The 13327-nt window shown below is 41.4% G+C and overlaps 3 protein-coding genes across 5 annotated transcripts; 1 reads left to right on the top strand and 2 right to left on the bottom strand.

Moving 5' to 3' along the window:
- Positions 1–134: 134 nt before the first annotated feature.
- On the bottom strand, positions 135–3197 carry kbtbd12 (kelch repeat and BTB (POZ) domain containing 12). Of its 2 annotated transcripts, none has more exons than XM_049733327.1 (6): positions 3042–3197; positions 1688–2818; positions 1353–1623; positions 1119–1269; positions 851–1048; positions 135–651 (listed from the first exon to the last, which is right to left on the bottom strand). In XM_049733327.1, the coding sequence occupies exons 2-6, from the start codon at positions 2758–2760 to the stop codon at positions 485–487; spliced, it is 1860 nt and encodes a 619-aa protein (XP_049589284.1). In that variant the 5' UTR covers positions 2761–2818; positions 3042–3197; the 3' UTR covers positions 135–484. The 2 variants fall into 2 exon arrangements, with proteins under 2 accessions (XP_049589284.1, XP_049589285.1); XM_049733328.2 differs by having other exon boundaries at positions 1688–2812; positions 3042–3181.
- A 724-nt stretch (positions 3198–3921) lies between these two features.
- slc26a6l1 (solute carrier family 26 member 6, like 1) lies at positions 3922–8939 on the top strand. 2 transcript variants are annotated; one of them, XM_049733318.2, is made up of 19 exons: positions 3922–4133; positions 4218–4357; positions 4432–4542; positions 4606–4781; positions 4850–5014; positions 5462–5614; positions 5918–6000; positions 6077–6224; positions 6288–6401; positions 6473–6550; positions 6636–6731; positions 6807–6913; positions 7039–7108; positions 7186–7278; positions 7362–7472; positions 7542–7916; positions 8269–8323; positions 8391–8518; positions 8621–8939. In XM_049733318.2, the coding sequence occupies exons 1-19, from the start codon at positions 4000–4002 to the stop codon at positions 8645–8647; spliced, it is 2364 nt and encodes a 787-aa protein (XP_049589275.1). In that variant the 5' UTR covers positions 3922–3999; the 3' UTR covers positions 8648–8939. The 2 variants fall into 2 exon arrangements, with proteins under 2 accessions (XP_049589275.1, XP_049589276.1); XM_049733319.2 differs by having other exon boundaries at positions 4052–4133; positions 4313–4357.
- p4htmb (prolyl 4-hydroxylase, transmembrane b) lies at positions 8797–12762 on the bottom strand. Its single transcript, XM_049733347.2, has 9 exons — positions 12082–12762; positions 11881–11962; positions 11031–11221; positions 10840–10936; positions 10392–10554; positions 10113–10298; positions 9942–10032; positions 9736–9859; positions 8797–9462 (listed from the first exon to the last, which is right to left on the bottom strand). The coding sequence occupies exons 1-9, from the start codon at positions 12397–12399 to the stop codon at positions 9260–9262; spliced, it is 1455 nt and encodes a 484-aa protein (XP_049589304.1). The 5' UTR covers positions 12400–12762; the 3' UTR covers positions 8797–9259.
- Between the last annotated feature and the right edge of the window lie 565 nt (positions 12763–13327).

Genomic DNA, 13327 nt, shown 5'->3' with positions numbered 1-13327 from the left:
TTATTAGTTGTGCTGAATATGAACATGTTTTTAATTTTCGGTTACCTTTCTCCAAAATACTTAATGTACAGTCGGTTTTATTTGACTATTTTTTTTGGTCTCGACTACGCAAGAAATAGTAACGGCACACCCAATTGGTGATGTAGATAAGATGCATGTTTATTACAAAAATAGTTGTGCAGACATTTCTCACTTTATTGCATTCATCGACGTTTGACAAAACGGATAAGGAATCTCAAAAACTGCGAGGATAAGATCTCAACATTTTAAGCAGTAGAAAATGGCAGAAGGGAAAAAAAAAGGAAATAAAAATATATATATTATATATGTACCCTCATAAATAATTTTCTTGAAGCTTTTCGACTAAATAGTGTGCGTAGATCTCATGCGAGCGTCTTTTTGTATAATTTACTACTAAGTACACTTTTGAAGTGCTTACCAATTCAATTTGTTCGCAAAATCCAAGCTGACTTTTTTTTTTTTTTTACTGCGAAAGGTCTGCAGGTGGAGATATTAGTCCCCTCGGATTTAAACTTGCCACCAAGCAAACGTCGTAGTTATCGTGCATCAAAGCACGCCGAGCGACAACCGTCCATCGATTGTCCAAGGTGTCTAGTTCCAAGATGTCTTTTGTTATATCATCGTGGCGATCTGGGAGTCACAAAACAATCAAGCATTATTATGTTAAAACATCCTTTTAGAATCCACAGTGTTTGAGAAAAGTTCCAGGACGGGTGTTCAAAAGAAATATTTCTAAACTAAATTTTCCCTTCAAAGAAATCTCCTGAACCTTTCCAGTCCCGCAACTTTTCTGACACAGCCTGTATATGGACAAAGAAGATAATCTCACCTGCTCCTTTGTAATATCCGCACACATAAATCTTTCCTCCAACCACTCCTGCATTTGAGGCATTAGAGCGCAGTGACAGTTGAGCGCATGGTAGAGTAGGTCCATCCCTCCAGTAATCTTCATCTGGGTTGTAGATCTCCACAGCATCAAGACAATGCCTTGACTGTCCTCGGTCCACACCCTCACAGCCGATACCCCCTATTGGAACCACATCGCAACTTTTCTGAATCTGCAACGAACCACTTAACTTTCCTCTGGTCATCCTTACCCATGACAACAATTTCCTCGTTGACCACAACAGCACTGCATCTGTATTTTGAATACTTCATTGGACGCAGGTCTGTCCATTTATTTATGTTTGGGTCATACTCAAGAAGACGGTTGCTAAGGCGATCTGGTTCATCATCCATTCGGTATGACTGTTTAGTCAAGAGAGGGTATGACAAAGGAGATTTGGATTGTTCCTGGTGAAATTGACACATTCAAGTTAGTGTTTTTTTACCTGTGGAGTTCTCCCGCCAATGACGTACAGGCGATCCTTCAGCCTGACCACGCTGTGATAAGCCAATGGTATTGGTAGAGGTGCTGCACTGCGCCAAGGTCCTCCTTGAAGAGACCATCGCTCCACACAGTTAGTGATGAGAAGCTGGTTCTTCAGCTTCATCAGCCCACCAATCAGGTACAAGGTATCACCCAAGGAACCCAGTCCGTAAGAATCTCGGTACTCCGCCGATGTCAGGCGCTCCCAACTGCCTTGGGCTTCCACTTTGTACCTGGCAAACCAAACGACGTTAAGTGCCATGCATTGTTGCTCGGTCATCTTTTCAACCTTCTCACCTGTAGAGTTCTACATCCATTTCTTTTTGTCGGGACATCCTGCGGGCACCTGCCTCCCCTGACACGATGATGGTATTGTCTTCGGTTACGACCCCCGCACATACATAGCCCAGAGCGTCTCCGTATCGAGGTGAAGTGATGTAGTAAACTCGACCCGTCGTGGGGGCGTAACAGAAGCTGCGTTCGCTGTAGTTTTCATACCTGGACCTGATCCCACTGCTGTCATTACCGATACAGAGCAGCACATCGGTGGTTTCCATCCCATATCGCAATTTTAGTTTGCGTGGTACAGCGGAGGGATGCATCTCTACAACCTCCAAAGCTTGCCTCATTATCTCCAGACATTCAAAGTCAGCTAGCAAGGCTGTGTTCCTCTTCATTGTCTCTTTTAAATAGTCTGGGTTGATCAAGGGTAGGCGAACTTTCCTGAGGAGCTCAGGGAGGTGCTTGCTACGAACTTCTCCTTCCATCAAAAAACTGTGCTTGGCCCATCGAAGAACCACATCTAAAATGGTTTCTTCTTTTGAAATATTGAGATCATCTGAGCTGATCAATTTCCCTAGTTGGTGCGCCTCGAGGTCTAAAACTTCTTCATTCTGGCATACCTGGACAAAATGCTGCCTCAGATAGCGCTGAGCATGATCAGCAAGTTCCTCTGCGCCCAGATCTCGGGCAAAGTAAAAGACGCCGAGGCAGTTGGAGGCGTCCATATTGTCAGTCATGTGCTGCTGACATTGGGTGAAGACATCATCCATCTGAAACAGAAAAGCTGCGATCGTGATTCCTTGCACGTTGGTGTTGGTGAGAGGAAGATCTGAGGTGTACATGTAGTTCAGGAGGAGAGACAAGCTGTCGGCCGGGGTGTCTCGTAGGAAAATTTCTCTGTTGTTGCACTCACAGAGGCCACAGGTGAACATAACCCGAAAATAGGGACTGAAGGCAGACAGAACCAGGCGATGACAGGGAAAGCTCACGCCCTCGGCAATCAGCACCACATCTGTCAGGTGCTCAGTCTCCCTCATCTTCCTTAACTGCTCAAGCAGAACCTGTCCATGCTTGGCTGTGAAATCCATTTTCGCTTCGAGGTCGGAGTGTGAAAAATCAACAGACTTGTAAATACTGGGTCTAGCACTAAAACAGAAATAGTGGTAGTGTCAGAATCATTTTTTTCTTCACAGCTTAGCTTTTTATAAATTTTGAGTGAGGCATTCTCATGATTCATAATACGATTTCAGTATTAGAATGAGAAAATTCAAATATCTCCGTTGGCAGATCATAACATTTTTAACTACATAACATGCATATCCATTTCATACACTGCTCAGTTAACATGATAATAGAAATAAAGCCTTACCAAATTCATCAGCTTCCCTTGCCGCCTGCCATCTCAGAAGAACATTGTAGATCTTGGTTTTTTTTGTTTTTTTATGGGACAGCATGTGTTATTGTCATCATTCGGCAATTGGTCTGAGTCACTGCAGGAGGCAAAGATATGCCCCCCCCCCCCCCCCCCCTCCCCCCTCCACTTCTCTGGGCCTCTGAGCTACTGACCCCAAAATAGATGCTGTTTTGGTGGCCTATATCTCTTAAAGGTTAAAGTTCTTCTGGTCAGGGTAGCTTAGCGTTTAAAAATGTGACATCATATACTCGTAGATTGACTTCAGTTGGAATATATTTTATTTAATTTTGGTTTAGAATCATTCGGAGTTTGTTTGCCTGGGTCACATGCGCTCTGCTCCGGAATGACCGCAATGAGAAGCTCATAGCTCCGACTCGTATTTCATAGTTGCACTTTATTAAAGGCCCAGTACATTGTAAGCACGCATGCGTGTGAAAACAGACCTAACAATATTTTTATATTTTCCTTTAGAAGCAAATCCTGGAAAGTCACTTGATGCACATATTTATGTAAGACAGTTGAGATCAGCTTTTTATTTACAACCTTGTTGCTGACAGCAGAGTAAAACAAATTCAAACATGGCCGCATGTTGGACGTTTACGTAACAAGATGACACGACACAGTTCATTAGCCTCACATTTGCCTCTGAATGAAAAGTGAACCGGATAAACCGTTGCAACCAGCCATTATAACTTCCTGTAAGTTAATATTTTCTCCTTAACAAACATAATCACATCCTTTTATGCAAAGTCTACCAATCACTGTTCCTCTCACAACATCCTGGCCGGAGTTAACCATTAGGCAACCTGATATGCATATACAGATAAAAATGAAGCGCCGCATCAGATTTACAGATGACGGCTTTGGGGTTGTTTTGAGTATTGTGCTGTTAATAAGACACATTTGAGGTCAAATGGACTCAAGATATAGAAAATATAAAATTGAAAGGGAAGTGCTGGATGAGCAGCGACTTGAAGAGTTAGCACAGAGGAAATCGTACGTTGACAATCAACCATCTGTAATTCACCATCTTAAAGATTCCATCAGGTAAGGCAATTTTAGTTATTAAAAAAAAAAAGTGTTTATAAATACTGCTTAGACATTTCATCAGTTAATGTACACAAATTGCAGATGCACAGTCCCCAAACTGAAACACGGGATTTTGAGTACTTTTCCTGTGTTCTATTGGCTGCCCAAATATTCTGTCTGGGATGATGGCATCCCAGATTTCATTTCTGGAATTAGTGTTGGAATAATGCATCTGCCACAAGGTTGGATATTCGCTCATCTTGACCATTTTACTGTCCTTCATTTGAATGGTCTAAAATGACATATTTGATTTTAGGGATGGCTTATGCATTATTGGCCTCGCTTCCACCTGTTTTTGGCCTCTACACTTCTCTCTACCCAGCATTAATTTACTTCTTTTTCGGAACATCACGTCATATTTCGATCGGTGAGTAGAAAAACTGCTATCAAGGTGGGGACTGCTTGAAATAGCACCTTGTTTGTTCCACAGGTACATTTGCTGTGCTTAGCATCATGGTGGGTAGTGTTACCGAGAGACTTGCTCCAGATGTTGATTTCCTGAAGATGAATGGGACCAATGTAACAAGTGAGGTGGACATAGCTGCTCGGGACTCGTACAGGGTGCAGGTAGCTGCTGCTACCACTGTCCTGGGAGGACTTATACAGGTATGATCAACAGGATGGACAATCTCCCCTTTTAAGGTCTTTCACCTATATTGCATTTTTGTGTTCAGGTTTTACTGGGTTTGCTCAAATTCGGTTTTGTGGGAACGTACTTATCGGAACCTCTGGTACGACCGTACACAGCTGCTGCTGCCCTCCATGCTGTGGTGGCGCAACTGAAATACATCTTTGGGGTGTCACCAGCACGCTTTAATGGGCCGTTGTCATTGGTGTATGTAAGTAAGAGGTACTCTGCATCTCCCTTATAAATACGTTTGAATTTAATTTTAATTTTAATTTGAACCAACAAAAACATAACCTCCCAACTGCAACTATTTGATTACTAAATAAAAAACAAAAAACACAAATATATCTTGCTAACTCATAATATAGATGATAAATAAATAAATAAATAATAGAAATTAAATAAATAAATAAATAAATAAATAAATAAATAAATAAATAAATAAATAAATAAATAAATAAATAAATAAATAAATAAAATAATACCAATCTCTAATTTGGATTTATCTCCCCATATGATAAAAAAAATACCTGCTTCTGCTTCCCATGTATGAGAATGTAGATTAAATTTCAATATTAAAATAATAATTAACTCTTAGTTAGACTATTGTCTTAATGTGTAGTATAACACACTCGCTCTCTTTCTTTCCACTAATCAGACTCTAAAAGAAGTTTGCCGCTTGCTGCCGCAGACGCACCTCCCCACTCTGGTTGTCAGTGTGGTATCCCTGATATTGCTGATTGCGGCAAAGGAGCTCAACTCCCTCCTGAGCCCAAGGCTGCCTGTTCCCATCCCAGTGGAGCTCATCACGGTCAGTTGACATGAGGACACGCTTTCTGGAGTGTTCGTGTTAGCACATCAGCGGTTTTAGGCAGGCTCTGATCGTGCAGCCTTGAAAAGGCTTAAGAAACATGCAGAGTCAGCAATAGAGATGAAGGTCTCTATATTTGTGCACTTGACAGCAAAAAAAGGGACAATTAATAATTAACTTCTCTTTCGGAATATGATCCAACGGGGTTAAATTAGTTAGAATTCTGCTGTGTATAGTAATTTGACATTATTTCTCCCCCGCAGTGTTAATTAATGTTAATATCAATACCTTATCTTTTTGCAGATTATAACAGCAACTCTAATATCAAATTATGCCCAGTTAAACAGAAACTTTACTATTCCGGTTGTTGGAGAAATTCCGAGTGGGTAAGCATCTTAAACATTTTTTTTTTTTTGTCATGATCCTTCCTTGACCTACTTTTTCTCATCTTTTACTCCGCAGGTTAAGTCCTCCAATTGTACCAAAAGTCAACATTTTCAGTGAAGTTATTGGAGATGCTTTCGCGCTGGCTCTTGTCGCCTACGCCATATCAATTTCTCTCGGGAAAATATTTGCACTGAAACACGGATACAAAGTGGACAGCAACCAGGTACGGCAGACTTGACAGTGGTTTGATGAGTTCTGCAAAGACAAACTATTTGCACTGTTACAGGAACTAGTGGCTTTGGGTCTCAGCAATACATTTGGTGGATTCTTCCAATGCTACGCCGTATGTGCATCCATGTCTCGGAGTCTCATTCAAGAGAGCACTGGTGGAAAAACACAAGTGAGTGGAAGAGTAGAAACAGAAAAAGATGTGATTCAATAGATTCTACTCATTTCCTTGTGCTCCTACAGATGGCTGGAATAACATCAGCTGTAATTGTTTTGGTGACTATACTGAAACTTGGTCCACTTTTCCAGGAACTACCAAAGGTTTCCTGCACGATTAATTGCTTTTAATCCTTTCAAAATTCTATGCTCAGATTTTAGAATTTGTAACTTTGTTTATTTTTTTTAGGCAGTTCTGGCATGTATCGTCTTTGTGAACTTGAAGGGTATGTTCAAACAATACTCAGATATTGTTATTCTATGGAGGAGCAACAAGATTGATTTGGTGAGGGGATGACTACAGTTGGACATATTTTGATTTGTGTTGAATGGGGACTGATTATTATATCATGTCCCTAAGGTGTTGTGGTTGTTCACGTGGGTGTCCACTTTGCTCTTCAATCTGGATTTGGGCCTTGCTGCTGCCATTGTGTTTGCACTCTTTACTGTTATCTTCAGAACCCAGCTGTAAGACTATGGAATTTATTTCTTTTAATGCAGTGAACAATTTTTTTTTTTTATTAAGCTCTCTTTAAATTATCATGATATTAGTGTGGCTAATGTCGAGCTCATTCCTGTTCTTTCCTTTTTAGACCAATTTATTCTGTTCTGGGAAATGTTGCAGGTTCAGAACTGTATGTGGATATCGAGATTTACAAAGAGGTAGGACAGACAAAAAAAAAAATGAAAGCCTCCCTTTACCTGCTTCAAAATGTATCATTCATATTTGTGTTTTGCAGGCAAGAGAAATTCCAGGTATTATAATATTCCGCTCTTCTGCTCCAGTATATTTTGCTAATGCCGAACTGTACCTGGAAGCGCTGAAAAAAAAGGTTTGCAGTTTTTGAGAATAGTCTTAGTAGTTTCCAGACAAATTATTCATTTTTTTTTTTTCCTTCTTTTGGTTTTATTCCAGAGTGGACTTGACATCAATAAAATGATCACCTATAAGAAGAGGCAGGAAGCCAAAGAGAAACGTAAACAAAAAAGAGAAGCGAGACGGGCTCAAAGACAAGGCAAGAGAGAGGTAATGTAACTGTAGCCCACGTTGCAGAAATGAAAAATTATTTAACAGGATGCATGTGTTTCTATTAAGAAACTTCCTGACCAGTCAGCAGTATTCTCTGTGGAGGAAGAGGCCAAAACCTGGAAAGAAAGCCTCGTGAAGAAGGCCAGAGAAGCAGAGAACTGGACCGACAGAGGAAATAGCAGCGTTTTTATAAAACCTACTAGAACAGATGGTCAGTGTAGATGGGAGTACTTGAAGGGAGGCGACTCTGACAACACCAGTTTAGGATGCGAGCAGATGGCCACCAATCTGGACTCCGGCTGTAAAGACGCGATGAGTCGTGACCTGGAACGTATCTCTCTTGGGTCTCTAGGCAAATGGACCTGGGACATCCATTCCATTATTCTTGACCTCTCCACAGCTAACTTTATTGACACAGTGGCTGTGAAGACCATGAGAAATGTAGGTTTGACAAAAATAATAATAATAAATTGCAGAATATTTTGAGTCCCATTCATATGAGAAGTACACAAAAAATTGTCCAGAAAGGCTTTTTTTTTTTTTAAGTTTGGTAAAGAATGAAAAAAAAAAAACTAGGCCAGAATAAATTTTTCTTGTGTATGTGGACAAATATTCCCACAGACACACAGAAGGTCTTCCAATTATTTATCACGTTTTATTAAACATGTAGTTTTCTTCCATGTTTGTATAGGAGATAATTGACCAGCTGCTCCAATGCTTTTGTCCATAAAGTATTTTCTCAGCTATCCAAACTTCCCTCCATCACTGACTCACATCTAATTTCCGTTAACAGATTTTCCAAGACTTCAGCACGATTGATATTGACGTTTACTTGGCAGGTTGTCAAGGTAAGCGGTGTCACAAATCTCAACCGTCCTGCCACTTTACATACCTGTCAATTGCTCTTCTCTTCAGCTTGTATGGTCCAACAACTGGAGCTTGGCCACTTCTTCTCTGACTCCATTACAAAGCGACATTTATTTGCCTCTGTCCACGATGCCGTGCTCTTCTGTCTGGACCGTCACGGATTTGACTCATCGACAGTGAGTGTGATCTGAATATTTCATGTGATCTAACATTTAATGGCCTGTTGCACTTTTCAGGGTCATTGTATACAAATGACCTCATATAAGCTCTTGTTCTAGGTTATGGACCGCAACACCAAGCTTTAGGAACCTTAACTAATCAGGACATCTGGTTCTCCACAAAGTGGGACTTTCCAACAACTAATGGCATTTAGTCTGTTAGACTCTTTTGGTAACTCACTCATTCTGGTGGTAATTAATATGGTGACTATGGCTTTTCCGTAAAACAGAAGGCATAGAATCTTGATTTTATATTTGATCACACATAGGAAACACAGAGCAGTTCTATAAAGAAAATGACAAAAATAGAGGAGCTGAACAATACCTCGTGTAATAATAATAAAAAAAATAAAGGATTCAAGCAAGAAAAACAAGGCAACATGCGTCACACGGTGTGTGTATGTTTTTGGTCGTGGTAGCAATACTTAAAATGCTTTCATCGGCAATCTCAGTCAAGTGCAACAGCAAAACATGTAGAGCTACTCCATGCAAAAGGTCCTTTGGATGACTTTTTAGTGCAACATTCCTAAAAGGGGGAACCTAACTACACACAGTCAATTAAATAGATATCAAGCAAAACTTGACAAAAGTGCCTTAGAAGTTGCATAAAGCCACCATGACCTCATTCCCTGAATACATTTTGCGGTCATCAAACGGGTTGTGTGCAGGAGAGAGGGGGGCAGGGGGTTCGATTCTGAGCTACAATTCTTGATGGATATCGGAATTCCATGTCAGATCTTCATCAACCTCATCATCTGGCCGATTGGACACCAGCTGCTCGTAGCGAGCCTGACGCTGGTAATCTGGATCGATATTGATCCATTTATTGGCGACCCACTTAGTGCCGTGGGTGACCACACAGCCTCCGTGCAGAGCATATTCATCCTGCTCGCCAACCCAACCTGCAGGGAAAAAAATACATCAACCCTGTGATTATTTTGGGAACAAATAAAATAATCCTCAGTTTTTCTATTCTTATTACTTAAACTTTACAATACTCCTCATGCATTGGCGGAGCTAGGTTTTTTTTTTCCTTCAGATACCCAAAATTCAATTAACTGAGGTGGTCCAAGCATATATCGGGGGGGCAGTGCCCCTGTGGTCTCCCCTCTAGCTCCGCCACTGCTCATACACAACTAAAGAATGCAACTGAAATGCAGTAAGGAGCAATGCACCTTTTCCGTCTGAAAGGTAGTTGTACCAGAACACAGCTTTCCCTTTGGTAGGTTTCACCCTTAGGTTACTCTTGTCACAATTCCTTCTGGTGTCCATGAGATCGACATCATTCTGAATGAGAGACTTAAAAAAAAAAAAAAATCTTGATCACCATCAGCCATGGTGACACTTTCCCGAATTTCCATCACATATATTCATTACGTACCACTTCATCAAAGGTCCTATTGTCTGCCACCGGGAATGCGGTCTCCCCGCCCCCCTCGACAGAGTTCAGGTAGAAGAGAACAGTGATGTACCTGAGTGTGCGTGGAGTCATATAAACCAACGTTGCAATGGAATACAAAAAGCTGGTATCACACGGGTGAAGTGCTCTCACCTGCAGGACGTCTCGAAAGGGGTGGAGGCGTTTGCCGCCAGACGCGTGTGAGTGCAGGCGGTTTCTGGGTAGAAAGGCCCGCTGTCGTGATGGGCGTGATAGTGCCCGCCCTTCTCATAGCGGACCACCTGCAGCGGCTCGCTGAGGTCCACCAATGTTGTCGGCAGACGTGTCAGGCGAGTCACCCTTGCGCATTAACAATGGCTTTAACTTTTGGTGACAAAACCTCCTTGCAATAGAGTGGTAACACAAGGAGGTCGTGCTTCATTTCTTCCTCACCTTATTTTAATATCTTGAAGGACCTGATGAGCTCCTTTTCCCTGGTATAGCCAAGTGTGCCTACTATTCCTCACCAGCTGGCTCCTTTTAACACCCTGTTGCAGCAGAAAGCGCTGGAAGGCATCGCCACTCAGGAGCCTGAACTCTTCCAAACTCAGCAAACCTTCAGCAAAAGAAATACACACCTGTTTTGAAAACCATATTTGATACTTTCGCACAATGTAATGAGACCTAATTTGCCAGTTGAACAATATTAATAATAATAATAATATTGATAATAGTAATTATCATTATTATTATTACTACATATAATATTGATAATAATAATAACAAGAATAATATTAATGATAATAATTACAACATATAATATTAATAATAATAACAAGAACAATGATAATAATAATAATAATAATAATAAACAAATGAAATTTACTGAGTGACTTCTTACCATTTCCATCTTTGTCTGCATTGAGCCCGGCATAGATTTCTTGCAAATTCTCTGGCGTGAGCCAAATACCGTCCCTCACTCGGGAATGAGTCAGTATCTGTCAAAGGCAAAGGATAGGATGAATTTGACAAGTCTGTGCTAAGAGACTCCACATTGTATGTCACAATTATGATCCACACAGTGACATACACCTCATGAAGCTGCAGCTGTCCGTCCTGGTTAATATCAAGAAGGTTGAAGATCTCCACTGGGCTGAGGTCCAGCTCCTTGGCCAGCTCCTCCTGGCCATCCTGCACCATTAACTGACTTTCCATTAGACCCTTTAGCTGTGCCAGCTGCATTACAATTCGACACTCATCCTCTGACAAGAACCCAGGGATCTCTGCACAACGACACACACAGTTGTAGCTACAAAAAAAAAACGTTACACCTTCAAATTATTAAACGCTTTCCCTGAAAATAAATCTTCATTTTTGTGAAGTTTCCCCAGGAACCTATTGACTTGTTACAACAAATCCTCCAAAGTTAAACACGTGTTATTTTAGGGATATTTCCCCCCCCCCCCAGGATATTTAATTTGAACTTCAAATTGTACCACTTCTGGAAGATTCCACTTTGGAGATTCTACTGTACATAATTATCTAACTTAAGATGCACTGGGCCGTTTTTTGCTCCAGGATACCTGACCCACTTGACAATTTGCTCATGCATTGCTGCTTCTGTTCCCCCAACAGATGCACTTATGTCATTTGTACTCCATCCTGGGAGTATTTAGCCGAAATTGGGTCAGATGTGAAAAGGAAGCTTTATTTAGATATTTATCGTATGAGAATAGATATTTTCGCAGAACAATATAATGTGCCATGGCTCAGTAAAGTTTGAAAATAAAATAACCAATCCATCAGAACTGCTTACAGTATAATGCAGTTAAGTTCTACTCCACTGCAAACTTCAAGTTACAATAACAAAAAAATATATTGTTAAAAGCTTTTTTTGTGTTTCTGAAGACAGACTTTGTTGGTGATTTGAAATAGTGCTTACCAAAGAGCAGAGGTTTCAGACTCAAAGTTCTCATTTCGTGGACTTTTCCAGGCACTAATGACACTTTCTGAACATGTCCCACCTGGCAAATAAATGGAGATGATTTTTAGATGCGCGTGGGTTTTTTTGCGATGCAGAATAATAATGGCATGGTGGTAAATATTCGTGACGCATCACGGCAGTACAGCCCAGCGTACTCACTCGGATGCCCTCGATGCGTGGGAGAAAAATGTCACGCGGCAGCGGTGCCTTCGATGGCGGACGCGGCGGCTGTGGGTTCTGCTTGTCGCGAGGAGGACCCGGCCTGGCGTCCTCCTGTCCGCTGCTGTAGTGCACGTACAAGAGGAGGGCGATCACATTGATGATGTAGACGTGGAAGAAGACCATCACCACCACGAAGTATGAGCGGGAGCACACACTGGTCTTCGGGCCGGGGAGACGCTCGCAGGGCGGCCGGCCGAGCCGCGAGGGCGCACTGCTGCTGCTGGTGGTGTCCCCCGCCTCCTTCTGGTTGCTCATCGCGGGGCTCAAGTGGTGGTTAACGAGGCGTCAACTCCGAGATCCATCTGACGGATCAAATGGACATTTTTACGCTGCAAAATCCTTGAGTAATCTCAAAGTGAGCGCTCATAGTTCTGCCACTAGTTTATACCGCAGTCGGTTTGTTTACACTGCACCAAATTCTCTTTGGCAGCGGGAGTAATGCGCATCCAGCACTGTGATGCTTGCTTGGATGATCCCTCCCCAAAAAAATGCTCGACACACCAGATCCAGCATCAAATGAGTTGTCAAATCATGGTTCAGGACTGAAACCCAATAGTCGTCTCCATGTGCGAATATTTTTACGATGGCAATGCAGGGGTGAGAGCAACAGCCTGCCTGCGATGCAATGCTGACCTCTTGTGAATTGAATATATATATATATATATATATATATATATATATATATATATATATATATATATATATATATATATATATATATATATATATATATATATATATATATATATAGTCATATATAGTCATATATAGTCATATATAGTCATATATAGTCATTTAAAGCAGTTAACCAAATGTCAGATTTTTATGTATAAACACAAGGGTTAGGGTTAGTGAACGAAACACTTCCTACCATGATTCGTTCTTTTTTCAGTTCATATGACTTCAACCAGTAAGTGTCAGTACTGCCCATTGAAGCTGGTGCCACCACGCCGTAAATCAAAACGAAGAAGGAAATGACGTCACTTCCTGTTCACGAACTGGTCGTGAATTGCTTTTCCCGTTCACCAACTATGAGTGAACGAGTCAGTGAGTGAGTGATTTGCATTTCTAGTTCATCGCGTGAACGGATTAGTGAGGGAACGAATCCTAACTTTCCCGTTCGCGAACGAGTTAACGGGTGAACTGCCTTCTCGTGCATCAACGGATCAGTCAGTGCGTCTCC

Source organism: Syngnathus scovelli, chromosome 11 (assembly GCF_024217435.2).
Source record: "Syngnathus scovelli strain Florida chromosome 11, RoL_Ssco_1.2, whole genome shotgun sequence".
Classification (NCBI taxonomy): domain Eukaryota; kingdom Metazoa; phylum Chordata; class Actinopteri; order Syngnathiformes; family Syngnathidae; genus Syngnathus; species Syngnathus scovelli.
The sequence above is the reverse complement of the archived record's forward strand: the minus strand, read 5'-3'. Positions and strand labels throughout refer to the sequence as shown.

Bases quoted from the DNA above. Each gene is read 5' to 3' on its own strand.
- kbtbd12 (XM_049733327.1), bottom strand. From the start codon at position 2,760: ATGGATTTCACAGCCAAGCATGGACAGGTTCTGCTTGAGCAGTTAAGG. The intron at 1,270-1,352 runs GTAAAAAAACAC...TTGACTAAACAG, and splicing joins TTGGCGGGAGAACTCCACAG to TCATACCGAATGGATGATGA. The intron at 1,049-1,118 runs GTAAGGATGACC...TGGTTCCAATAG, and splicing joins CGAGGAAATTGTTGTCATGG to GGGGTATCGGCTGTGAGGGT.
- slc26a6l1 (XM_049733318.2), top strand. From the start codon at position 4,000: ATGGACTCAAGATATAGAAAATATAAAATTGAAAGGGAAGTGCTGGAT. The intron at 6,551-6,635 runs GTTTCCTGCACG...TATTTTTTTTAG, and splicing joins TTTTCCAGGAACTACCAAAG to GCAGTTCTGGCATGTATCGT. The intron at 8,324-8,390 runs GTAAGCGGTGTC...TCTTCTCTTCAG, and splicing joins TTACTTGGCAGGTTGTCAAG to CTTGTATGGTCCAACAACTG.
- p4htmb (XM_049733347.2), bottom strand. From the start codon at position 12,399: ATGAGCAACCAGAAGGAGGCGGGGGACACCACCAGCAGCAGCAGTGCG. The intron at 11,963-12,081 runs GTGAGTACGCTG...TTTATTTGCCAG, and splicing joins CACGCATCGAGGGCATCCGA to GTGGGACATGTTCAGAAAGT. The intron at 10,299-10,391 runs GTGAGGAAGAAA...TTAATGCGCAAG, and splicing joins CTTCAAGATATTAAAATAAG to GGTGACTCGCCTGACACGTC.